The sequence below is a fragment of the Phasianus colchicus genome, chromosome 5 (assembly GCF_987193195.1).
Source record: "Phasianus colchicus chromosome 5, bPhaCol1.hap1.1, whole genome shotgun sequence".
Classification (NCBI taxonomy): domain Eukaryota; kingdom Metazoa; phylum Chordata; class Aves; order Galliformes; family Phasianidae; genus Phasianus; species Phasianus colchicus.
In genome coordinates, this window is record NC_143440.1 from 14,223,359 (window position 1) to 14,250,483 (window position 27,125).

General features: G+C 48.7%; 1 protein-coding gene and 1 long non-coding RNA gene across 5 annotated transcripts; both read left to right on the forward strand.

Annotated features, from left to right (window-relative positions):
- Positions 1–3,939: 3,939 nt before the first annotated feature.
- On the forward strand, positions 3,940–5,684 carry CDKN1C (cyclin dependent kinase inhibitor 1C). 2 transcript variants are annotated; one of them, XM_031613962.2, is made up of 3 exons: positions 3,940–4,600; positions 4,703–4,829; positions 4,937–5,684. In XM_031613962.2, the coding sequence occupies exons 1-2, from the start codon at positions 4,129–4,131 to the stop codon at positions 4,822–4,824; spliced, it is 594 nt and encodes a 197-aa protein (XP_031469822.1). In that variant the 5' UTR covers positions 3,940–4,128; the 3' UTR covers positions 4,825–4,829; positions 4,937–5,684. The 2 variants fall into 2 exon arrangements, with proteins under 2 accessions (XP_031469822.1, XP_089996698.1); XM_090140572.1 differs by having other exon boundaries at positions 4,001–4,600; positions 4,703–5,684.
- Positions 5,685–11,278: 5,594 nt separating this feature from the next.
- On the forward strand, positions 11,279–25,795 carry LOC149917754 (uncharacterized). 3 transcript variants are annotated; one of them, XR_016466731.1, is made up of 4 exons: positions 11,279–11,667; positions 16,062–16,204; positions 17,448–17,575; positions 23,373–25,795. It is a non-coding gene; the product is annotated as an uncharacterized LOC149917754 (long non-coding RNA). The 3 variants fall into 3 exon arrangements; XR_016466733.1 differs by lacking the exon at positions 11,279–11,667 and adding an exon at positions 15,126–15,669; XR_016466730.1 differs by lacking the exon at positions 11,279–11,667 and having other exon boundaries at positions 15,712–16,204.
- Positions 25,796–27,125: the final 1,330 nt, after the last annotated feature.

Below are 27,125 nucleotides of genomic sequence, written 5' to 3' on the forward strand. Positions count from 1 at the left end.
TGACTTCAGGAGTCACACCAAGAATAACATGACCACATAGGCAGAGAACACACGGCTCTTTGCACTCATCCTATCCCATCAGCTCTGGCAGTGCCCTGCTGGAACAGAGTGGTGCCTGCTTCAAATGGCACCTTGCTGAGGTCACTTCTAATCTTGTCAACCGGGGCTGTGATGAGCACAGCCACCTCTACCTACCCAAACCTCTCCAGGACCTCCAGATGGCTCTGCCCTCTCGGGCAAGGGATGCTTGTCCCTAGACTCACTGCTGGACAGCGTGTGAAGTCCTGGGTTCCAAGATGCACAATCTGTGTGTCTCAGAAATATCACAGAACCACCACAAAACCATGACAGTTGGAAAGACCAATAAGTTCATCCAGTCCAATCATCAACCCATGCCTGTGACCGCTACAGAGCGTGCCCCCGAGTACCACATCCACCCTTTTCTTGAACACATCCAGGGATGGTGACTCCACCACCTCCCAGGACAGCTTGTTCTTAATGCATCACCACTTTTTCTGACAATTAATTTTTCCTAATATCCAACCCGAACCTCCCCTGGTTCAACCCAAGGCCATCACCTTAGGCTCATCCTATTGCTGTGACCCAGGAGAAGAGGACAGTCCCCACCTTGCTACAACCTCCTTTTGGGTCACTGTAGAGAGCAAAGTACACTGGAAGCCCAACGTTTATATCCAAAGAATATGCAAGATGTGATGAAAATGGATGCACACACAGACAAAGAAAGCCTCCCGTTCAGCCTTCAGTGTGCAATGTGTCATTCAGCCCATATCATACAGTCACCTCCTGGAATCACAGCGATGTCTGGAATGCAGAAGCTGTTTATCATCTAAATAACATTTAAGCCGTTATAATTTATATGAGAATTGTAAATGATTTGGGCTGTATGAAGCCTCTTGTTGTGGTTTGTTGCAGGAATGCTGCAGATTTCCTCTGCAAACATTACATTCTGCAAACAATGGGCGCCTGAGATGCTTTCAGTTGGTCTCGAGCCTCCTGCATCTACCAAAATATTTTCCTGTGTCAGAATCAGACAATCGCCCGATTTATAACTTTCAGACGTTTGAGAGACCACCGTAACACAATGTAACTGCAGTCCCTCTGCTGGTTGGCTGTCCAGCTAAGCCGTGCACAGCACAAAACAAAACGCGGATGTGTATTTAATGTTCCTGCTAATGCATGTTTCTTTGTAGGGCAATCAGAGAGGCTGCAAGGCACACGTCAGTAAGGCCTCATCTATCCCAGCCCGGTCCCCTACATAGAGGTCTGTGTGATGCTCCCAGACAAACCCCACCTGCGTGCAGGCAGGGAAGATGTGCATACCGTGCCCTGTTCCCAGGTTGGTTTTTCCTTGGGATGTAGAGAGAAGGGGATGGCTGCCCCATGTGCCATATGCTCTGCAGCTTTGGGACAACTTCATGTGGCATGTGGTCACTGCCCATACAGGGATGAAGTGGAATGGAGGAGGAGTGATAGCCATAGCAAAGCAGGGATCAATTTAGCAGCAGCTCAGAGGCAGTGGCACTGACTGAGGTGGCCCGACAACAGCACATCACTGTATCAGCACTTCTACATGGTCATCATGCTCACAGTCCTGGTTTTACTTATAAGAGGGATGGTTTCCCTGCTATTTTTTGGTTCAAACCACAGGAAGGCTTTGGAGAACCTTCACTGCTCCCTCTGCACTTGCCCTCAGAGTGAATTTGCTGCAGACAAAAAGAAATGAGCACTAATTTCCAGGGGCTTTAAAGCACTCTTTCAAAAGCCCATTGCTTACAGCATTCTTCAGAAGTTGTACTGTGTCAGTGCAAAATGCCATCATGTGAAACTACGTGCATGTACTTTGCTGTGTGAGGCACGTGCTTATTGATAAATAATCAGCGCTTGTTTATGCTCTCTCCAGAACAAATACCGTTCCTGCTTTTGTGCTTTTGATTTTTTTCAAGCCTCTCTTTGGCTTGAAACAAATCGTGGGACTCCCCACAGAACATGCTATTGCATGACATGCCTGAGAGAACTGTAGTGTCATGCTGGTAAAGCTGCTCACTGGAGAGCAGGAGGATATCTGCCAGCATCAGGGTGAAAGTGTCTTTAATTCATGAGATTAAGCTTCACTGAGAGCCCATTATGAGTGCATCCCTTTGCGCCCAATCCTCCTGGCCTCACTCACCTAAAGCTCACTCTCTTATTCTCACAGAACCAAAGAATCATCATCAGAGAACTGCTTGTGTTGGAAGTGATCCTTAAAGGCCATCTGGTCCAACTCCCCTGCAGTGAACAGGAACACCTGCACTATATCAGGTGCTCAGAGCCCCATTCAGCCTGACTTTGAACATCCCCAGGGAAAGAGCGTCCACCTCTCTGGGCAACCGGTGCCAGTGCCTCACTGCCCTCATTGTAAAAACACATCGTACTTAGATCTCCTCTAAACCTCCCCTCCGTTAGTTCGAAACCATTTCCCCTTCCCCTGCCGCAGCAGGACACCCAGTGCATCACAGCGGGGTACGAGGCGGCGCGTCCCGCAGCCCGGCACCGCCCGGCCCGACCGACATTAGAGGGCACCATCGCCCCGCACATCGGGGCCGGTCCCGGGCACGGGTTGCGAGCATCTTCCAGAGGGGAGTTTTGTTATTGTTGTGTTTTTAAACTTAGATTTTGCATCCTTGAGGCGTGGCTGGTATCCACCTTCATTTTTTTATTACCGTTCTGAACGTATCCAGGCTGCAATAAATCGAAAGGTCGCAGAGCTGGTGGCACAGCCTGGAGTTCAGAACTCCAAAGTACCATGCAAAACTGCCACTGGTACAAATGCAAAGCTGCAAACTGCCTGTGATCACGCACACCTTTGCAACTCTTTATCCTACTTGCTCTCTCACTTGGTTTGCTGCACGAGGACCTCTCGTGGCACCAGCTCTTGATAAGGCTGCATGGTCCATTGATCTCGGTGCTCTCAACACCCCTCCAGCCTTGCGGTTCCAAAAGATCTCCATAGGAACACCTCCCTGCTGATGGACACACATCCATCCAGATGGGTATCTTAAAAAGGCACTCCCTACCCCACTCCAAGACAAGGAATGCTCAAACAGGAGGGCAGCAATATGGTGAGATGAGCTCACGTGCAGCTGACCATGTCTTGTCATGGAATCATAAAACTGTTTGGGCTGGAGGGGACCCTCAAGACCAACCAGTTCCAACCCCCTGCTATAGGCAGGGACACCGCCCTCCAGACCAGGTTGCTCCAAGCCCCATCCAGCCTGGCCTTGAGTTCTTCCAGGGAAGCATTTATGTGGGCTTAAAAGTTAGGAGAGGAAAATGCTGCGGTTTCCATGTATTTCTGCTCAGCGAGGCTGCAGCTTATTAATTCCATGCAGCCGAGAAGTGCTATTTTTAAAAGCTGCCCTCAGCTTGTTTTGAACTCTGCGAGCATCCCGCTTTGTTTTGCGGCAGGGCAACCAAACCACGGAGCCAGAACCGACCCCGAGTCCTCCTTCCGCGCCTGTGGATGCTGAGCAACGTCTCCTCAGGGGAAAAAAGGAGGGACAAAAAAAAAAGAGAGAAAGAAAGGATAAAAACTGACTGTGAGGACGCCCCAAACGCGCACACCTCTGCTGGGAAGGCGAGAGGGAGGGGCCGAGAGCAGCCCCGAGAGGAGAGGAGAGGAGATGGGAGGGAGCAGCGGCCGCGGGCAGACAAAGGCGCGGGGACGCGGCGGGCGGGGAGCTCCGTGCCGCCCCCCGGGGCCGGGCCAGCGCCGGGGCCGCCCCCCCGGACAGCGGCGGGGCCGGGCCGGGCCAATGCGGCCGGCGGCGGCGCGGCGCTGCCCGGCGCAGCCAATGGAGGGCGCGGGCAGGAGGGCTGCCGCTGGGGGCCGGGGGACGGCGGGGGGGGGCCCGCCAATCGCGGCGGGCCGGCGGCGGGGAAATACTATTATGCTAATGGTTGTTTTGCTCGCCCTCGCGGGGAGCGGGGTTTAAAAGCCGGGAGCCGGGGGAAGGGGCTCAGAGGCGGAGGCAGGGCCGGAGCGCGCTTGGCACAGGACTGGACGAGACGGGACGGGCGGCGAGGGGAGCGGCGGGGGCGGGCGGCCACGCACCCACCCACCCCGCGGCGATGTCCGACGTGCACCTTTCGGGTGCGGCGGCGGCCCCGGAGCGCCTGGCGGCCCTGCGGGCTCTGCCCGTGCCCGGCCGCAGCGCCGTCTGCAGGAGCTTATTCGGGCCGGTGGACCACGAGGAGCTGGGCCGGGAGCTGCGGAGCCGCCTGCGGGAGATGGGCGAGGACGACCAGCGCCGCTGGGACTACAACTTCCACACCGACACGCCGCTGCCCGGGCCCGGCCGCCTGCGCTGGGAGGAGGTGGAGGGCGGCACCGTGCCCGCTTTCTACCGGGAGACGCTGCAGGTGGGCCGGCACCGCGTTCCCTTACGCCGTGCCCCTCCGGCCCCACCGTCCATCGCCAATATCGCCGCCGCCGCCAAGGCTCCGGGGGGGCCGGGGGCGCGCCTGAGCCGGGAGAACCGCGCCGCGCCCCGCCGACGTGCGCCGCGGCCCCGACGGAGCGGCCCCACGACCCGCATCACAGGTGCGTGCGTAGGGAGGCCGGGCGAGGGGGAGGGGGTGGCGGCACCGCGGGGCTCTCTTTGCGGCTGCTGACGGCCCCCTCCCCCCCTTCCCTCTCCTCCAGATTTCTTCGCCAGGAGGAAAAGGCCGGCCGAGCCCAAAGCGGCGGCCGAGCGCCCCGCGGGCTGTCCGCAGCCCCCCGCCGCCGTGCCGGCTGAGCACACCCCCCGCAAGCGGCTCCGCTGAGCCAGGTGAGGAGCTCCGGGGAAGCCGAAGGGAGGGGGGAGGAACGGACGCAGCCTTAACCCACGTCTCTCTCCCCTCGCTTCTAACTCCCCCCTCCTCTTTATCCCTTCAGCCTTTTGCACTACGGCACCCACGGGAGTGGCGCGCAGCCCGCAGGCGCCGTGCCCTGGAGTTGCGGGCAGCCGGGACCCCCCCGCACCGCGCCCGGCCCGGGACCCGCAGCGCCGCCGGAGCGGGGACGGAGCCGCAGCCGCAGCGCCCGCCCGCCGGGAGCGGCTGCGCACGGAGCAGTGTTAACGTACGAGTGTGCAATGTGTGACGTTGTGTACAGAAATGTATTATGCCTAATGTGAGTACACTGGCCAGAAGTGTAAAGCTTTAAAGGAGGAAAAAAAAAAAAAAGTCACTTATGGAAATGTTTAATCTCTGCTGATCTCTCAGTGCAAAAAAGAAAAAAAAAACTCAAAAAGAAGAAAAAAGGAAAAAGAAGAAAGAAGCAAGTGTATATTTGTACAAAACGGTTTTTTTAAGAGTTATACTAACTTATATTTTCTATTTATGTCAGAAATGTGGATAACTGGTTGACACCCAATAGGTTTTTTTTGTTGTTTTCTGGTTAAGCCAAAGGGCACTATATTTGCTTTTGTTATTTACAAAATGTAAATTTATTTTTATAGTTGGATTTTGGTGGGTTTTTTTTTTTTTTTTTTTGGCCTTCACATGATGTAGTAATGAACCCAGCAGTAATGAACCCTTTACTTGAAGACAAGTTCCTATAGTTCCTGAGCCTGTCTGTTCCGCTGCCAGTGCCAGTAATGCCACAATCTCCAATAATAAAAACATTCCAGGACCCCCTGCAATGCTGTGTGCTGTGCTGATAGCCGTGGGGTTGGGGGGGGGGGGAAGGGGGTGGTTGCATCTTCCAGTGCTCCGTGCACTGTGACCAAACTGCTGGGAGAACAGTGTGGCTGCAAAGCGGGGTGGGGGTGTAGGGGCCGTAGTTGGAGGGGGGGAAAGGACTTTTTCCCTTACAAACAACTGAGGGCGCGGCTGGCCGTGACAAAACGAGGGGGGGAACACACGTGTCTGAGAACACTGAGCTTTGCCTTTCTGCACCGCGATTCCCTCTTTCCCCCGAGCAGTGGCCCACGCTGGGCCTTGGGGCAGCCCCACATTAAGGAGGTGATGAAGGCAGGCTGTGCTCTTGGGGGACCCTTCCGTGCGCACGCCTCTCCCTCATCATTTCGGGCAAAAGCCCTTCCCCGCCTCTCCTATCCGAGCCCAGCACCGATTTCCAGCCCCCCTCTATCCCCCAACCACTCCAAGCCAGAAAAGGCAAAAAAAAAAAAACAACCAAAAACCACCCCCCAGCCAACATGAACGGGGTGGGGGCACACACCCAGGGTGGGGCACACCCGGTCGCAGGTGGGTCGGCTCCGTGCCGCGGTGCCCCGATGCGGCCGGGCGGAGCCGGGGGGCCGAAGCCGGGTTGTCCCCGCCCCGGCTGTCCCCGCAGCGCTCGCCGCTGCCCCCCCCCGTCACGGCCGCGGAACTCTCCCGGCTGTAAAAGTAACATTGATTACCTCCAGCTCCTTGATCGCTTAATCAGAACGGGATTATTTTACGCGCCCGCGTCACTGGCCGCCGCCTCAACACGATTTCCCCCCCCCTCTTTGAAAAAGAAAAATAGCTTTTTCCTTTCCTTCTGAAAGCCAACAATGCCCGGAGTGAGGCAGCTGGATCCTCCAGGATTTATGGGCTTTTCTCTGGCTTTCATGCAAGCAGGTGCCTTTGGGACCTCCATTGTCCCAGCCCCCCGCTCATAATAGGACTTTCCGCACCAAGAAATCCCCGTGCCCGGCTCCCAAATCCCTGGGCTGTGGAGGTGGGCCCGGAGCATGGCGGGGGCTCCAGCTGCCGGGCACGGGGAAGGTGTGCGGCCGCCCTGCAGCCCGCTCCACCCAGCCCGCCTTCAGCACAAAGCACACTGCCCCTATTCTTCGGGCCTTTGTAGCCATATGGCAAATCCATGTAGACACAGCCAACATCCATTTATTCAGGCACATAATGTCCCGCAACAGGGAACAATTGGAACTTTGTTTGCTTCTATTATTGATGCGAATGGGCGACAGAGAGAGAGAGAAAGAGAAGGGAAAAAATCATTTAACTATAAGAGATATCCAGCTAATTATGAACCATATGTGCCTATAGTTTCAAAGCGATCCAATGAAGTTCATTTTAAATCTAGACTACTTTATTAGTACCGAAGACAGATGTCTCAGCAGTGCACACATCAGAGGAAACCATGTAAAGAAGTTCCCGAAATATTTAACCGGGATTCATTCATTGTCAGAGAGCCTTTAAAGTGCCCGTTATCATCAGAATGATAAAGGAGGGGAGGGAGGCTGCTGCTTGTTACCGCTGCCCCACTCACCCCTTAGCAGGAATCCCAAATCCCATTTTGGATTTCAGGATGGGAATGGCTTTTGGAAATGATACGCAGTACTGGGCATCTATAGGAGCTCGCTTGCCACTCCTTACAGCTGCATTATGGCAGACACTGTGGTGAAAGCCAGTTCTGTCCCAGCTGAAAGCAGGACACCAACCCCAGGCTGAGTTTCCCCAAGACAGAGCTCTAACACTGCAAGATTCTGGGCACTCACATCCCACGAGCATCTCTTGGTGCATACCCGCATGAGATGCCCAAAGGAAAACTCAGCAGCAGAAAGGCTTTCAGGACTTTTTTTCCCCCCCAGGAAATGCAATTATCAGCAAACAACCTTGGCCAAAAGCTTTGCGCTATCTATAAAAGCACGGCGACATCCACCAGTAATTAAGGCACTTCAGCATGATGAATGCAGCATATGGTTGGCGCTAGGAATCATTCTCCTGCCTGGCCACAACTTTTCTTTTTGGGCCAAAACTTGTTCTATTATCACTTGGAAGAAACAAAAAAGCAGCCTGCCACTTCTTGAGCAAATATTTGTCCCTAATGAGCGGGAGGTGTAGGTAACAGGATGAGGAAAGCAGTTTGATGTTTTGAGGAAGAGAGCTTTCCTATGTTTTGGTATGAAAATAAAATAAACGCACTGAACACCCAGTTCACTCACAGGGAACTGGGCTTGCTGGGTAGATCCTAGCAAAGGGAGTGCAATGGGAAGGAAGGTACTATATATTATATTGCTCCCCCCATTTTCAGACAGAAATAATAGCACTCAGCATTTCTGTATCAATCCATTCAAGCTTAGAAGACACCACGATAGTACTGGGAGTGCACCACACCAATCCCACGGGGAAACCCACAACGCTGTTGGGCAGGGTTTGAACAGTGCACGGTTAATAGGACCCAGCACCATCCATTGAACAGAGAGGAAAAGCAAAACTGAGCAACTGCTCATTAGGCGAGTGCCGTTCACCCTGTGCACTCAGTGCAATCATTTAATTAAAAAGATTTTATCATCATGCGCAGACACAAGGGGGCAGAGCCAAGGGTTTCCCTCAGCCTCACCATCCCCACTTCCCTTCCTGGCTGCCGCCTCGCTGTCCCACCCCATCCTCCTGCAGCACCAAACGCTACGGCCAGAGACCAGCCCTGCTCCACCATGTTGTCACCCAAAAAAGAAACCCAACAATGGTTTTGCAGGCTAGGAAATCACAAAGGGAGCTCCCAGGTAGGGGATTGGGACAGTCTCCCCCCATCCTGCACATATTGTACTAAAATGCCAGATTCTGGCCCCCAGCACCTGATTGCAAAGCTCCAGGTGACAGCTCTGAGGTTCAGCTCTCCCCCGGAGGATTTGCTTGGTTTAAGGAAACACAATGGTTCTCCATTCTTAATGCCCATCTTTAGGCCAAACCCATCTCTCTGTCCTGCACACTCAACATCACATGTGCTCCCAGAGGAAGGGACATCTATGTTTGGTGCAAAGACTGAAAGCTTGCAACCAGGCTTTTCTGCCTGGCATTCCACACCTGTTGTCAAACCTCAGCTGCAGCCACAGTCTGGCCATCTTAAAACACATTCAGTTTGCTTAACAGCACCCAGAGAGCACATCGTCTAGGATCTATTAATGAGCACAGAGAAAATAGAAAACGCATATTTGGAGCGTGATCTGTATTCACTGTTCTATCAGAAACAGAGGAAAGACAGCAGAGGGCACAAAGAAGAGTGCAACCTGCCCCAGTCTCTGTGCTGCCCCAAAGCACAGCCGTGCACATGCTAAGCTATGGGCTGGGGAGACACGCAATCCATCTGCACGCATGGAGCTTGTCGTGACCCCATGGAATATAATGGGAGATAAAGAGGTTGACCATTTTTGGAGGAGGATGCCTTCATTTCTCGATGTGACTGTAGATTATTTCGGCTTCAGAAGACAAGAATGTCCCTTTAACATCTGACCTGGCCTTTATTTAAGAGCAGCGCTTCACGGTTCAGGAACGACAGACAATTTTCTAATTCCCAGCTCTGCTGGAGGCTGAGGCAGCAGCTTCCAGACAGGACACCTGCTAACACTGGAGAAATGGCATTATTATGTCTACAAGTTTACAAATGTGAGGATCAAAAAGCTTTTGCTTCTATTGCTACTGCACGGGCCAAGGATGACGACTTCTTCAGAATGGAATTTTAGAGGTTTTCTCCCCCCCTACAAGAAATGGTCCCTTTTTGCTTTCAGTGGATCGGTTTCCACGTGAAGAAGTCAATAGGCAAAGGGTTCCCTAAGTTGCACTGGTGTGTAGCAGAAAGGGGATTAGACCTGGGGCCTTTTCACTGGCAAGCCTTTAAGCAAATAAATGTTCTTGAATTCTTAGAGAAACAAATCTAACTTGAGCAGAAAGGCAGAAAGACGGGGTCTGCCCCTCCCCAACCTCAACTGAAAGACTAGAAAATAAAATAATAAGGAGAGAATAATTACTGAAGCTCTAAGAGATACCAGGATTAAGTCTTCATCTACCCTGATTTGCTTTTATTTTTTCACGATATTCACAAGTTGTCACATGCTAACATCCAGCATAGTGCAATTGTTCACTTCCAAAGATCAGTTTGGTTCCTTGCAGTGACACAAACAAGAAGACAGACACATGAAGATAGACACATACATACAATTTCAGTTCCTACCTGGTAGGCAAAGGCAGTGCTGAGCTCCTCACCCCAAGGTCCTGAAGCTGATGTGCCTGAAGTTTCTCTCTTAAAAGTCAATAAACCACTATATGTATGTGTATACATATATATATATGGTGATATATATAATAGGCATTTCTTCAAGCACTAGGAAAAAAGTCACAACAGACATAATTCAAAACTCAGAAGCATAGAATACATGCAGACAATCAATCTAGCAGCTACCCCTTATCCTAAGCAGCCCCAGGTGCCCACAATTCCCAGCACACACCACACCTGGTACAGATAACCAGGGGTAATTTAGGCCCAGCTGCTGGCTAATTTGCTCCAAAGTCAGCAACTAAAGCAGCTTGCTTTATGGAAACAAGCCATAGAGGAAAAAAAAGTATAGTTTGTGATTGAACATGGCTTGGTGGGCATGGACGGGTTGATGGTTGGACTAGATGATCTGGATGTTCTTTTCCAACTTTAATGATTCTGTGATTGAATACCAACTGATTGGTGGTGCCTGCAGTGACTTTGCCACATACGTGCAGGCTGGAGAGTAAGAAATTGGACCATGAGGATGGTTCAACTATGGGCTGAGAGATGGCTAGAATTGGGGATGTCGAGGATCTTTTCCATCCCAACCAATGGTATAGAAAGATCATAGAATCATTCAGGTTGGAAAAGACTACTAAGAACATCCAGTCCAACCATGCCCACCAACCACATCCCTTGGTATCACATCTCCATGGCTTCCTGAACACCTGCAGGGATGGTGACTCCATCACCTCCCTGGGCAGCCTGTTCCAAAGCCTCACACAATTTCCAAGAAGAGATTTTTCCTAATATCCCACACGAACCTGGCAGAGTTTCAGGCTGGTACCTTTCATCATATCACTGGTTACCTGGAAGAAAAGATTGACCTCACTACAACCTTTTGGGTAGTTGTCATTTTCCCTTTGTCTCAGGAAGATGGATTTTCCTGCTTGAATTCAAGCAAATTTCATCCCAAATCTCTCAGAGAGAAGGCGGCTTTTCCTTTTTTATTTTTTCTTTATTTTTTCTTTTTTTTTTTTTTTTTTTTCCTGGGAGGAGGAGGGCGGGGAAGGAGTAGGGCCGGAGGGAGGCGGCCGCGCTCGGGCCGGGTTTAATCTGATCACTTCCCTGTCAACCTAATCCCTGCCCGACTCGCATCGGACTTTTCGAAACGTGCCTGGAAACCAAAAAGCAAACCTCATTTGAATGAAGCACACACTCCGCGGCCCCCATCTGCAAAGGGCCGCAATTAAATGCAAAAAAAAAAAGAGGGGGGGGGATCGGAGGGGGGGAGAGAGAGAGAGAGAAAATTAGCATTTTCCGCGGCCATCTGGCATGAGGAGCAGGCGAGGGGGAACAAAAGGAGATTTAGGCAAAGGGGAGAGGCGAGTGTGCCATGGCATTGACCTGCAAATGAGCCTTTGTGAGCGAATTAAAGCTTCCCGGACCCCCCGGGACACCCCAAAACAGGCACCATTACGAACCATCCGGACAAAAACCCACTCATCAAAATTGTCTGCGCTTGGTGGTGGTGGTGGTGGTGGGGAGAGGGGGGAGCATTTAAACCTGCCCCTTCCCTGCCTCCACCGCCGTAATGGGTCCTTAATAGCGGCGGGGGGGCGGCCGTAGCGGGGGCGGGCGGCCCCGGCCTGGTTTCCAGATGCTGTTTATTTAAGTTGCGGAGAGGACAGGGTCGTTTGAAGGTATCGCTCTGATACTGATCGCTCGTCTCTTCTGGGGAAGGGGTGCCACGGCTCAAAGCTAAAGGGAAAGCGTTCAGCATTAGAACTTTGCGACTCCCCTCAATTTCCCCATGACTCTTCCCTGGGGAAGGTGGAGCGAGTCGCAGTGAAGGCCACGGAACAGATACGGAAGGGAGCGGGGTGGGGGGGGCGAGGGTGCGTGCCATTGTGCCCCAGTCACCTCTCCGCGAAGCAAACGAGCACTGAAGCCGAAGGCGGTTGGAGGGGGGAAGTTTCTCAGTGGGTCGTGATTCTGCGTAGGGGGCAGCCCCATCAGACCCCCCTGCATGAGCCCGACGGGACCCCTCCGGGCTGCGCACGTCAGTACGCGCATCTTTGTGCGTGCTTAAATGCATGCATGCGCGCACGGCGGTGCGTGCAGGTATCCGTGCGTGAATGCATGCGCTGATTTGCGCCCATCCGCGGGCATGTGCGCAGCTCCGGGCTTCCATTTGAACGTGCGTTTGCGCGACTTTATGCTCGCATGTAGTGCAGACACGCGTATGCTTGGTTCCGCCGACCCCCTGGCCCCCCCCGTTGCGGCACGACCGGAGCGCAGCCCCCGGCCTCGCCAACGCGTTCGCCGCCGGCTCCGAGGTGCTGCCGCCCGCGGGCGGCCCTTTGACGGCGCGCAGCCGGGCAGAAGGCCGAGTGACAGCCGGCTCGTGGCTCCCTGCCCGCCGCGAGGGGCGGGGGCACGGCTCTGCCCCCCCCAGGGTCGGCCCGCAGCCCCCGTAGGTATGGGGTGGTTGAAACTTGGTAGAGCCTCCACCCCCACTCCCCCAGGCTCAGCGCCCAAGGAGAGGGAGGAGGGGGGGGGATCGGTGCGAGGTGCTCATTTAAACCCGAGGTGAATAAATTACGACCGGGCGAAAGCTGGGACAATGTCTGGGAGCGAGTGTTTGCCGGAGAGTTGCTATTGCGGGCTTTGAAATCAATTGATACATAATTAGATTCCTCAAGAGAGGACAAACAAGGGCTGCATTCACCCCTCCCGCTCCCACCCGCATCCCAAAGAGCCGTGGCGCGCGCAGGACGCAGCCCGCCTGCATTCTCCGGCACCAAAACCATATTCTGGCTCCGGGTGCTCATTTAACAAACAGCTCCTTGAACCTTGCTTCTGTTTTCAGTTTATTTCGCCCATGTTCCTTTGTGCTCAGTTCATTAAAACATGTCGCTTTTGAGATCTATTTTTACATTTCAAGAATCGGGCATTGTACTTCTGCGGTGGCAGATGGCCCCACACACCCAAGCAAGGCTCCGTGCTACTTTGGCCTCCCTCGTTCCTGGGTCCTTTCTATGCTGCACTCTTGGCCACAGGCAGCGTAGTGCCCAGCCCTTGCTGTGGCTGTGCCTTGGGGTTAGGTGCGTGCCCTTCCTGTAGCTGATGCTGAGTCTGTGCCTTGTGCTGAAGTTCTTCGGTTTACTGTGATCCTTCAATGGAAGGCCAAGTCTCGAGGGAGAGAAGAGCGAGGGGCACAGCCAGGAAAAGGAATGCCTGAGAATGGAGATCTGGGTTTGTGGAAAGTGCTCTGGAGTGAGGAGAGCATCAGAAGACGCACTTTAGTGGTTATTGGACTTGGCCAAGTGGGCCACCAAGCTCTGTGTTTAGCAGGAACACTTCAAACCTTGTTATGGTAGCTAGATCTGGGAGCCATGGGTGTAAGGCATGTCAAGTGTGAATAGGATTAAACTCCAAGGTGCTACAGACCGTGCTCTAGGTAGGCTGCTGTGTGTTCTGAAGACATTCCCAAGGCAAAGATGAGTTCCTGCATCTTGTTGAACAGTGGGGTCTTTAGGAAGGGGTGAGGCAGGTGAATCATCATAGAGTCATAGAATGGCTCGGATTGGAAGGGACCCCAAGGATCATCAAGTTCCAGCCCCCTGCCACAGGTAGAGCCACCAACCTCCAGGTCTGGTACTAGACCAAATTCCTCAGGGCCCCATCCATCCAGCTGTTTGGGAGCCTGGGTGGAGGTAACACTGTGTCCTCTGCAATAAAGAGAAACGAAGCCTGGGAAGTTATCCAAACAAAAAGGTTTGGTTGGATGATACCCGGTGTAGAAGTGCTCAAACATATGCAAGCACATCTGATTGTGGTGGTGCAGAGATGTTATACATTTATATGTATATACCCATGTGAGTGTGCTTCCCATATCTGATTTTGTGTAGTTCAGAGCTTTACCTGGGTTAGGTAACATGGGAGGAACCGGCTGGGAAGGGGCACGGTCTCCTTGATGCCCACTCCTGCATCCTGGCCACGACCAAACCCCTGCTGTCAGTACTGTCCACTTTGTGTCCTGAGTGAGCCCTGGCTGCTGGCAGACTGTGAAGAAAGAGAACATGAATTGGAATTAGCCACATCTGTATTCATTTCATACAAGAATAAAGCAAGAAATCTCACCCTGTGCCATTGTCCCACCTGTTCCACCCATCCCGAACGCCTCCAAGCCTGACTGCTGCAATTATAACAGAAATGAGTGTTTTAATTGGCCACGGATTACTTACATGGCATGTTTAAACCTCCAGCGATAACAAAGAGAACACAATGAATAACCTTGATGGTTTTTCTTAGATGAGCAAAGAAAACACCTGAAGTGATTTTAAAATGAGTATAATGCTTTTTTTCCCCCCCCCCACCACAAAAGCCAGGAAGTGGTAGTAAAATTAAAGCATTTAGATTTTGGTTTTAGCCAGATTTTAAATACTGTGGGTGTCGTGGTAGATGATGGGTTTTTAGTAGGAGCTGATGTAATTTAGCCAAAGCAAGCTGGCAGAATTGTTCCAGGAGCAAAATTTACTATTGCACACAATCAAATGTGCTATTTTTAAGATAAGGATTTAGTAAAAGAAGGAGATAACAAAAAATACAGAACACCAGGTCGGCAAGAAGGGAAAAGAAAGGGATGGGAGGAAGGAGAAGGAGCTGAAATTCTGAGAAAAGCCAATGAGCTGGTTTGTAGACTCCATATATAGCGAAATAGAGAAAGTTTAAAACAGTCCCACCCCACCACCACTGTGGTGAGGGTGGTGGTCAGGGAGCACAGCTTGGGGCCAGTATTCACTGCTGCCCTGCTTTGGTTGCTGCCATGCCACATCAGTGAGAGTTCTGAATCTACCAAGGGCACAGGCTGCAAGCTGAAGTCAATTACATGGCTTTAACTTATGCCAGGGAAGGTTCATGTTAGAAAAATCTCTTCTCAGAAAGAGTGGTGATCCGCTGGCACAGGCAGCCCAGGGAGCTGGTGGAATCATTGTACTTGGAGGTGTTGAAGTGTGGAGATGTGGCACTGAGGGACGTGGTTGGTGGGCACGGTGGGAGTGGGCTGGGGTTAGAGTTGGTGATCTTAGTGGTATTTTCCAATCTTAATGATTCTGTGATTCTATGATTAATCCTATAATATTTGCCACCAGAAGAGCACCAAGCCTGGCTGAACTCCTCCTGAATTCAGGTACAAGACTTTCATTACCTTTAGAAGCAGTTAAGTAGGGAACCATGCATGTACTCAATCTTGCTGAATACTCATGACAGTGATGACAACAGAAAACACCTTTTTATTTTACCTGTGACCAGCAAATGTCTGCTTCCTTGGAACAGGCTGCCCAGAGAGGTGGTAGATGCCCCATCCCTGGAGACGTTCAAGATCAGGCAGGATGGGGCTCTGAGCACCTGATGTAGTGTAGGTGCCCCTGTTCACTGCAGGGAGTTGTACCAGATGGCTTTTAAGGGAACCATCCAACACAAACCATTCTATGATTCTGTGGTTCTCTTCCAGATGCACAGGGCAGATGGAAGAGAAAACAGCAGTTTACAACCATGCATTCAGCAGCTTTCCATCCCGACCTTTCAGGTGGGATAAAGCTGGAAGTGCCACCAATACCCTTGAAGCAAGTGTAGAGGATCAGGAAACTGCCATCTGGATAGTCCCAGTGTCTGCTGTTCCCTCATATACTTGGTAAAAGGTAACAGATTTCATAGGTGGGACCCTTCTAGCCTTCTAGATGAGCTCATCACAGACAGTTCATGTCTTCGTGGACCACGGGACTGGATGCTTTTAAGTTCTGTATACAGACAGGTCTTACAAACATGCAAAACAAGCACAGAATCGAGACATTATAACTGATGGCTTATGCTCCGGTTAGGGTCTGTAAGTTTCTTTTCTACTCAGCTATGTGCTGCTGTTTGCTTCAGTGCCAGTGGATGGAGGACAACAGCCCGACCCCTCCTGGCAATGGCTGCTTTCCTGCAATGAGATTCTTGTGAGCTGAGCCTGATTCATTCACCAGATCTGCTGATTTCCCGATCTCTCCTCGGCTGCTGGGCTTTGCACTGTATTAAATGTTCTCTTTCACAGAGCCCTGACTTACACAGGCTTTGCTGGCACAAGGAAACCACTGCCCAAAATTCAGATGGAAAGCACTTTCCAGGAATCATCTCTTCAAGTGCTGTTCTGCTGGAACGAGGCTGCCCCGTGCACCACTACAGAACGCGCCTGACGTAAGCCATCCAAATCTACGCCACTCTGCAGGGCTGTCTGGGGTTTATCTCACTGTGCACGTGATTTACAAACTCCCTTCCGTTCCTGGAATCGTGAGACACACTTCATCCTTTCCTGGAATACCTGCATGGGTAGGCTTATCCGATGCCTTTAAATACATACCTTTGTTTTGGATGCCAGGCTGCTCATGCAGAACAACCCCATCCCTTGTGCTGCTGTTGTTGTGTTTAGGTGGATGGGTTACTCTGTTGTGATGCCACAACCAGAGCAACATGTTAATTTTGGGAGTCATGTGCATGTGTAAGCTCTATTTCCAAGGCAGGACATTCCCTGCAGGCCAGCAGTGAGAGCAGGCACGCAGTGGCAGGGGGAGGACAGCGGCTGTGTGTACATATAAATACACAGAAATCTCATTAAAACAACGTGAGGGCTTCCACGATTCGGAACAGATTTTATCTGTCGTGTGTAACACAAATTACAGTTTTGGCTGCATGCTTCCCAAAGCAATTGCAGACACATCGTGCATTCTGCTCGCTTGCCTCCTGCTCGGAGTGCTCGGCCCTGTGACTGCAACCCACATTTCTCCCTCCACTGCTACAAGGCCTGGTTGATGCGTGTGTCCTACCTTGGCTCTGCATCCACATCAGCTGCTGTTTTTTTGGGGCATGTTGCATTCAGAGCCTGTTGACACCGTGACAAGTTGGTTGTGAGCTCTGCAGCAGGCTTCCTGGACCTTCTTTTGTGTGCTTTGTTGTTTGTGGGTCGTTTCCCTACCCAGGTTGCATCTCATCTGGTGGGCACCCACTCAATATATCCAGATACGTTCAGCCAGGGCTACGTGGATGTCAGATTTTAGATGAGCATCCATGGTAATGGAATAGCATGATAATTAACTATGGTAATGACCACAAGCCCCATCCAAGCCTCCCTTGATGTGAAGGGAGCTGTACCATCCCACCAGCTGGAAGCAGTGCCAGTGGTGTTTTGGTGCAGTTTTACAGTGTAGAGATGTTGGCTGCAGATGTTGACCGCAGTAAAACACGCACAAATTGTTCAGTAAAATGTTGCTGGGTTTAAAATTTCCTTGAGAAGTAATGCAAGTTTTCAAATCCAGAAAGAATATTGCTGGGACTTGTTGAAGTGCTCAATATAAACCGTAACACGCGAGCCATTAAAATGAAGATATTTGGCATTGGCTGCTACACATATGGGCCTTTCAAAACCATTCTTCTGCTTTGGCAGCTCCTGCGATCCCTGAATGATGCATGACTTCATTTTACACGTTCCTGTGAGATGCTTCTGGGCAGTTGGCATGTTTCAAAAAACTTGTCGCTTGCGAGCTGGAGCAGAAACATGACTGAGAAACACAGGTATGGTCTAAGAGAAGCGTCTGAAACCTGCTTGTTTGCATGGTTCCTATTCCAAATCTGAGCTTTGTGTTGGGTTGTTTGCCTAGCTATGTTTCTCTGCATGGCTCTCAAGGCGTACTTGTAGCTGCACCACTGAAGCAGGGTATGCAAAGAGAATGTCAGAGTTGTCCGAGGCCAGGGACACTTCTGTGCTGATAAGCGACTCCTGTGAGTGGCCAAACTGATCCATCTCCCTCTCTGACAGTGCCTTTGTCTGAGGGGACTGTTGAGTGAGGCTTTAGGGCTAAGCAGAGGATAAAAACGTACAATTGACCATGTCCAATGACTGCCTCAATCATGTGACATTTCCTCCATCTACATAAAGGCATAATTGACACTTTGGACCTTGCAGATGTTTTGCAATTCATTTGGTTCCCACAAAGATATCAGAAAGTTAGTCTCGTGAACTGGCAATCCTGTGCTTTCCTCTGAACATGTTCTTCTAGCTAAAACGTATTTAGATGCAAATCGCACCATGTCTCATGGCCCCACTTGTTTTGTTTTGCTTTTTCCTTCCCATTGCCTCTAAACAGACTGTGCCATCGTTTTTTTTCTTCTTAAAGTATAAAAATATTCAGACATTCCTGAAAAAAACAAGCACACTTGACTTCTTTGCGCGTGATCTGATTCACACGTGAATGTCAGTATATCCTTTTCCCTTCTACTCATGGCCTTCTGCTTTGTGCTTCCTAATTTAATTTGTCTTTCTGGCTGCTCAGTGATCCTTCCCAAAGAGAAATCTCTGCTGAGAAGCTATTTGCTGTGCTTTCAGCAGGAACAGATGCTGCGAATGACTGGTTGGCTTAATTTGGCTCTTGGAGGTCTGGACAAAGGGGTAAATGCTGCAATCCAGCATGGACCCTGTGCCATACAGGAGATCTTGGTATAAATCTAGCAAAGTCATTGCTTTTCATGTCAATGAGCTAAGCTTCATCCTCTGATGTAACCTTCCTCTCCATAAAATGGGGAAGAAGCCATCCAGAGTACATGTTACTCCTTCCCTCAGAGATCTTCTGCTTCTGTAACCTCATGGCCAAAGGAGTTGTCTCCTTATTGAAGAGGATTTGCTCCAAAGCCCTCTCAAACTCATGTATTTCTCAGTACTCCACAGGGCTGGCTGATTGATCCACTCCACTGAGATATTTCCTATAAATAGGAGAATACTGTCCTTTGTTGAGACCCCTCACGCTTAGCCTTATAACTCCTCTCCCACTTGGCTGGAAGTGGTAAGCATCATGCCAGCCTGGCCAGTGCTCATTAATATGAAGAAGAAAGCAGGGCCTTCCTTGCAGTACAATGTATGATTCTGCTGCAGTGTGGCATGGAAGCATTTCAATTGTTTTCAAACAAGCTCTGAAGATATTGAGGTAAAGCATCAGAAGGAGGTACGGAATAGAAGGAATGACTGAAAGCTAAAACTCCTCTTGATTAGTTCATGTTTTTTTCTCACAGACCAGGCTTATTGCAGTCTAGGTTATAGCAAGATCATTTCCTACACCAGAAGGCTTTGCAATTTGCTGATGAAAAACCAAATAGGAATCAAAGATACTGGTGAACAAGTTCATGCCCCAAAAGAATAATTATCCATTTTAATAGTGGAGGAATTAAGGCTGTAACAAACCTCAGGGCAAGGAATGGGTTGTTGTGTTACTACACCAAGACTGAACAATGTTCAAGATGCTTAAAGAAAGTTGCTTACTGCAGGAGAGAGGAACTGGGTGAGGTCTGTGGCCTGTGCAGAGTTCCAGCCAGATGTCTGATGAGTTCTTCTGCTCTTAAAGCCCATGAAATGCAGCAGCAGAAGCAATGTCTTGAGTCAAGCAGACCAGTTCCCTGCCTTTGCAAGTAATCACAAAGGAACCAAGTGACAACCTGTCATTCATACCAGGGTGATATTGCAGAATTCCTCTTCTCTGACATTTAGAAGCCTTCATAAATGTACTCATGGATGATGTATGTACCTGTCCTGTGGTAGCATTGTTCTTTGGGTGAAACAGCACTTATTCCCATATATACTCATGGAGAACAATCTTAACCTTTTTGCTTTGCTAGGTTGGACAGAGAAACCCCTGATATGGGAGGATATACCACTCCTGTAAGGGAACACCTAGTGAACAGATTGAGGGCAAAACGTGCTGCCAATCAAACCTTAGCTTAATTAGAAAATTTCAAAACAGTCTTCTGGCTCGGCATATTGCTCACAGTGATCTTCTACCACCATCTCTAAGGTTTACCAAGCAAGGTGTTGAGAGTAGTTTTGATTTGAGAGAACCATACACCTCATTTCTTCTTATCCTAAGAGTGGATCTGAGATATTTTAGGCAAATCTTTTTTAAAATTGCCTCTTGGTCAAATATATATATATATATATGTATATATCCACACAGATAGTATGTCTTACTTCATAAGTATCATTCATAGAATGTTATAAATGAGCAAAAATAATGAATCAGATTTGACATTACAAGAAATGTATCACAATGTTCACATAGATGTCATAGAATCACCGGATCATTAAGGTTGAAAAAGACCTTCAAGATCATCAAGTCCAACCATCCCCACCATGTCCACTAAACCAAGTCCCTCAATGCCACAGCTACACATTTCTTGAACGTACACATGCTGCTGTTATTTAATGCATAGATACAGAATCTCTCATAACTGTTATTGGTAGTTTTATAATACCTGACCTTCACCTGAGAGACAGGATGCAGTATTTTATAAAAGTTTTCTGTACCTTGACTTACGGAAGCAGTCGAGCTCGAAGTTCAGCACATTTGTGCTTAAAGATCACCAGCATTTCCTTAATTTTATGTTTTAATACTTTGTAAAACTTCATGCTTGATGCGGTAGGTTTCTCAACATATATTTTCAACTCCTATGAATGAACGTCCAATGCCTTGCAGATATAGAATGAATGTTGTGGGATTTTGGCAATCTGTGGCAATTACAACTATTTGAAGACACTAACACCACTGGTAGGATTGTTCTGTGTCGGGGTAAAGGATTCTGTGGGCATATGTGTAGTGTTGGTGGAAAAGACATCCATCTACTACTTCTGTTTGCTGAGTTACAGTTCTAGAACTGAATTTCAGAGTATGATGCACCGTCCCTGTGCTTGGGTTATAGCCCAGACTTTGGCTTACTTTGATAAGAGAATATCAGCGCTCAAAAAACATCACTTCAGAAGAATCCACCCCATAGAAATCCAATAGGAAAGCAAAGCCAACATTTTCTTTTCAAATTGTTTCTAGCAAGGAAAAGTTGGGAGACTTGTAACAAGCAGACCTACTTCCTCCAGAAATTGTCTGTCTTTTTTTGTCCAGCTTAAAGGATGCAAGCACCTAAAAAAAAAAAAAAAAAAAAGCAGGCAAATAAATAAAGTCACCTCAGTGCTTCATGGATATCCTGGCTTTTGCAAAGACTTGTCCAACCACAACCTGAATAATTCAAAGCATTGTTGTCAGGCAGCAGCACAGCCCTCCTAAATAGGCACTTGCCTTATCACTCTACAGCAGATGCTTCAGCCAACCATTGGATATTGAAAACATAAATAATGAAACAAAATTTGGAGACAATGGTTTTGGGGCTGGGGACAAAATACTCATGGATATTGTCAGTCTCTGAGTAACCAAGCAGCAAAAGCTCAAGTGACAACAATAGGAAGGAGAAGAATGGGGACAAGTGAGGAGGCCTGAATCTCAATAAGGCGCAGAGCTGCACATGCTGCTGTTACCCTAGAAACTAACCTCTCCCCTGAAGAGGTTTGCCGGGGCATTGTTTGGGGGACACAAGATGTGTCATACACCAGATGGTCGTGTGCTGTATAACTCAGTTATCTGAGAGGACAGAGTAAAGGAATGCGCGCTGCAGAGCTCGTCGCAGGGCCGAGCAGGGCACCATCTGTTCTTTCAGACCCAAGCCACTTTGCTTTTGCTTTTTTTTTTTTCTTCCATCCAAGGAAGGAGGGGAAAACAAAATTAAAATGATTCACCATTCAGAAGGAAAAGAAAAAAAACAACAACAACAACAAAAAAAAAAACTTACTACAGTTGCCATCTCTCGCTTTAATTTAGCTAATTTTGTCCCCGGGTTTTATGTCAGGTGAATTGCTTCTTTTATGCTTGGCAGAACAACCATTATTTCTCTCTCAGGAGTCTATCATTTATAAATAAAACCCCTTTGAAACCTCATTGGTCATTCACCATCTGAAAACCCCCAAACCCTCCCGACCATATGTTGCCGAACGTCCCCTCTCTCCTCCCTGACGGCGCGAGCGGTGTTTGTGCAGCGTGGGGGAAAGAAGCCGTCCTTTCCAGGAATTGTTCTCCGTCTCAGCACGGAGAGGGAAGGGGGGAAGGAGGAAAACAAAAAGCCAGAGTGAAAATCGCAGTCTGCATGACGGGTGTAGGAAGGAAATATTAATCACGGCCCACACAACACCAAGGAGCGGTGACTCAGGCGTCTGCGAGGTGAGGCAGAGGTGTGGGCATGACAAAACAGCACGTGAGCGTGCTGCCAGTGTCACCAGAGTCAGTAGAAAGGCTTGGTGCCTCCGGTTGCGTGGGATCAGGCCTTGCATGCACTTGCATCAGCTTTTGCCTGATGATTCCTACAAGAGCACCTCCCTCTGCCCGGCAAACCCATATCCAGATGGAACCGAAGGAGAGGAAATGTTTGGATTAATTGAGAGGGAAATCTCTAGGGAAATCAAGTAAAAAGCGTGGACTCGAAGCAAAAATTTGCATGCAGAATAAGAGCCAAAGATCATAGAGTGGATTGGGTTGGAAGGGACCTCAAAGATCATCTAGTTCCAATGCCTGCCATGGGCTGGGTTGCCAACTGCTAGACCAGATCAGCCTGCCCAGGGCCCCTTCCAGCCTAGCCTTGAACACCTCCAGGAATGGTGCATCCACAGCTTCTCTGGACAGCTGTGCCAGTGCCTCACCACATAAGGAGTAAAATCTGAACCACATTTTATATTTAGGCTCCCCCATATAGGCAGCTCAGTTAATAGCCTGATTGGGCAATCATCAGGTCTAACAAATTATTAGGCAGTGGTGAAACAGCAGTTGTAGATGATAGCATCTCACAAGCTGCATGTAATCATACTGTTTCCTACATGCTTCTGGTGCTTGCAGCACAGGTAGTTCTTGTAACAGCTATATCTAATGTATTAATCTTTTTGAATTAATGCTCAGTATAAGGACATAACACACAGCAGGACTAAAAGAGAACTTACTCCTTGATTTTCTTTTACTCTTTTTCTTCTCTCTTTTTTTTCCTTTTCCCTTTCCTTTCTTATTCTTTTTTTTTTTTTTCTACAAGATTGACAGTGTATATCTCTCTTCATAACTAAAAATTCACATGAAGGAGATGATGTCTCTCCAAGCAATCTCCTGCCTAAATGAGTCGAAATAAAAATAGTTATTAAAATAGTTAGATAGTTACTAAAAGAATAACATCAATAATAATATTTCCTTCATTGCAATTTAGGAAAATGATCAAAATCTGTCCAGTGCCTGTGCTCATCCGTGAGACAATCCGGGGCACAGCTGTGCCCTCTTTGAGGACAAACCAAGCAACCAGCGTGCACCAGCAACTCTTGGAGCACACGCTGGCAGGGCAATGTGCTTCAGCACAGCTCTCTGGAAGGATTGTGTGAAACGCACAGGCACTGCATGCTCGGAGCACTGCACACAGACTTGGTAAATTATGGCAAGAAAATCTGTAAAGCTTCTTCTGTTCCCCTCTCCAGGGATTTGCCTCTCTCTGATCCAAGAAAGCTCGCTGGCGACCGCCTATCCCACTTTCTGCACCTGGCTGAGTGATTTACCAGAAACTTGACAGGGTCGTGGAAGCTTTCTTTCCTTTGTTCCACGGGTGTCTGCCATGGAGAGCCAAGTCTGGATTAGCTGAGTCTAAATCCCTGGGCAGTTCGCCAGAGCAATGCTAGCTCTGAAGAAAACGGAGCTCCGAGATGATTTTGAGACTGGCTTTATGCATCGGTTCTTCTTAGGTGCAAATCCATGGGCAGGGAGCATAATGCCTCACGTCAGGCTGGTAAGCTGTTCCCCGTAGGCAGCAGTTGCCAGCCAATGTGGGAGTTATGTGAACTTTCTGCCTGGCTCGGACAATGCAGCTTCTCTGGGGCCAGCCCTTCCCTGGCAGTGCTCCCTCGCCAGCCATGTAGGCATCTTTTCACTGGACAACATGCTGCATTACAATAATGTGCATGGACACGTTGAACAATGCTTCCATTCGGCACCTGCATTTTCTTTGTTGTGGCGCCAACCATTTTGTCATATTGGCTTTTGGGTCTCTGTCATTAGGAGTGATGTGAGGATTCTCGTGCTGCCCTGGGAAAGCACTCCTCGGTTTTCCAGCATCTTTCTGTTGCTGCTCCATAGGCAAGGTGCACGAAGCTTTGCAGCAGCTGGTGGCTCCTGAGAAAAAGTCTTCTGCAAGTCCTTTTTCAGCCTCAGGAACTACAATTGCCCTTGTGCCCTGAAGCTGAGGCTACTATCTGGTCAAAATCTCTGGCTTAGGGCTGGGGGGATTTTTCAGTCCGGTTCTTGTGTAAACAATGTGAATGCAGTCAGTATTTGTTTTGGCTCCCCTGAATGGCTTTTGAACACATCAGCCTAGTTCAACTGAACTTGACGGAAGCGTAGAGGGCACCAGAACAGCTTGCTCAGAGAGATGGCCAGGAGCCCTGTCCTTGGAGACATTCAAGGTCAGGCTAGATGGGATTCCGAGCACCTGATCTACTGTAGGTGTTCATGTTCATTGCAGGGGAGTTGGACCATATGGCCTTTAAGGGTCCCTTCCAAATCAAACGATTCTATCATTCTAGATCAACAAAACACTAAGTTCATCTTGTTTGGTGAAAATTTGCATTGAGGTAGTAGAGAGAGAGGCCCTACCACCATGCAGTCCGAATGTTCCTACCATGGGAAGGCATGAATTCACATCTCATCAGACGCCAGGTGGGTGATGCAGGAAAAAAACCTGCAAAACACTGCAACACAGAAGGAAGTTTCAGCTGGAATTTGCACTTAGACATCAAAGTCAGCCCTCACACGAGTCATGAAAAAGCCACTATTTGTAGAAATATTTGGTTCATGGAATCCTTTGAGTTGGAAGGGACCTCTGAAGGTCATCTCAGCGACTTCTTGTTCTTACATTTAATCCTTGCTGGGACTCAGGTAAATATCACTGAGCGACTGGGTATCAGCTATTTTCCTTCTATTAATTTTGAACTTGCTTCCCTCCATATTCCTTCATCTTTGCTGCTGGTCAGGGAGCCCAAGAGACAAACTTTTCTACAAGCCATTTAAAAAGAAATTTCAGGGCATCTAAAAAGAATTTGCTTTTGTGCGGGAACATTTCATTGTGTGAGTTCACATGTGGTAGGTAAGGAAAGCTTTCATCACTAAAGTAGAAAGAAATACCTCCGATATTATCATGGCTTGTGAGAGGCTCATGAGAGTTGTATAAGCCAACGGTCTGAAAACAGAAACAGGGAACAAAACTGGCAATTCAAACGTCTCTGTGACCACAGGGAAAGCAGTGCTACAGCTACATCTGACTCCAGCTTCCACTAAGCTTATGGGAGGCCTTCTTTAATAGATTTTGAACTTGCAAAGGCTTATATTGGTCCATGTGGACTGAGTAGTCCCACTGAAGGCAAGAGCCCAACTCCCGTGCATAAATGAAGCACATAAGTACACATTCACAGGAGTGGGACATAGATGGGAGTTGCATCAGACCCTTAATCTTTTTTCTTTTCTTCTTCTCTGCCCCTGCCCCTCCTCTTCCCAGCCACCATCCCATCAGTGAAATGAGAACAATAATACCCATCTCAGCAGGATACGTGAGGATTAGCTGAAAACGGTTTTTACCTTTTCTCCTTTAAACTCACAGAAAAGAAAATCTTCCTACATTTTACTTTTTTTATAGTTCAATTTGTTCCTTGCCCAGATCTATCCAACTCGGTGGGGGGAGCTCTGGAATCCTTCCACCTTCCCCTGGACTGATGATAAATCAGCACTGAGGTGTATGCTGGCCACGAGAGCCATTAACGTGCTGCAGTGAAACGGCCATTTTATCTGCTGACATCAAATTGTTTCTGCCTCAGCTAGTATCTGAGCACGATGTGGCCAATGATGTTATTTGAAACAAGCCTATTTTAAAATAGAAAAATGAAAATGAGTGATGTCCAGACTCTTCTACTTTTCTAAGATACTTTGTGAAAGGGAATCTAAAAAGGAACATACTCTAATGATCAGTGTGGCAGCAGCCTCTTCCAGCTCCAAAACCACTCCGGCTCAGAATAATGAAAGATTTGTAGAGATGTTACACTGCATTTATATAACTGTGGTCACTAAAGTCCCATTGTGTTGGATGTGGAGCAGACACACAATTGACAGCCAATTACTACACATTCACTTACGTGCTTTGGACAATTTGCATGAACAGCAACCATCAAACAAGGTTCCATCACAACATACTCACTGTATGATGGCTACTGCGGGTGTGTCCAGCTTGAAGGCATCAAACTGTTTAGCTCATTTTCCTGCTATCCTTATTCCACAATGCACTGTGAAGAAAGACACTGAGATACTTACTTCTGAGAGAAGTCTTTCAGGTATGAAGCACCAACAGATGAGACAAATCCAATCCACTCGACAGGCAGAGAAGTAAGACATGCCTTTGATGAGTAGCTGTGGTGGCTCCCTTTGGGCAGCTGCACAACGGATTTGGAATGGTCAAGGACAGCTTGGATCATCTCTTTTTAAGAACAAGATGAATCATTGGATTTGAAGTCACAGGTCACCAACCTGGTGCTCTTTTTGAAAGGTTCTGTCGGACCAGATGTGGAATCAAACCTGCTAGCAACTTGCCTCAGACAGAACTTCAAAACCTGATTATTCTGAGGACATTGGTGATGGCGATGTTCACATGGACAGAGATGAACCAACACACCAGCACAAGGACATTATATAGTACTGTGTTGCATAATAGCCTAAGAGAAAAAAGAAAAGCCAGTAATTTTCCTGTGTATATTGTGCTTCTGGATCGTAGAATAAACAGAAGACGTGGTAATCTTGTCCTGTATTTTATTAGGAAATTAGAGATTGAACAATAATCTGAAATTACACAGTTAATCTCATTTAAAAATATTCAGAATCATCAAAATAATTTTGATTTCTATAAAACGTAATGCCCAGATATAATTCCTGTTTATGTCCATACATTTCTACACCCTTAACATGTATCTACTGTACAGCAGCAAGACGAGATGATTGTAACATAAATACAGTATACTTTCCTCTGCAGTCCAAGTGAAAGAGGTGAAATGTTTCATGATTAAAACAAGGCTCAGCATATAAGCAATACTCTGAGATGGTTCCCTGCGATCTCAGTTCATTACACATCAGTATTTCAGACTGCTTATACATCCTACAGATTGCTAATGCTAACTGCTGAGCAAAATTATGAGGCTTTA

What these genes read in the sequence shown, in the direction of transcription:
- CDKN1C (XM_031613962.2), top strand. Translation starts at nt 4,129, where the DNA reads ATGTCCGACGTGCACCTTTCGGGTGCGGCGGCGGCCCCGGAGCGCCTG. An exon ending in CCCCACGACCCGCATCACAG is followed by an intron (nt 4,601 to 4,702) that starts GTGCGTGCGTAG and finishes CCTCTCCTCCAG; the next exon opens with ATTTCTTCGCCAGGAGGAAA.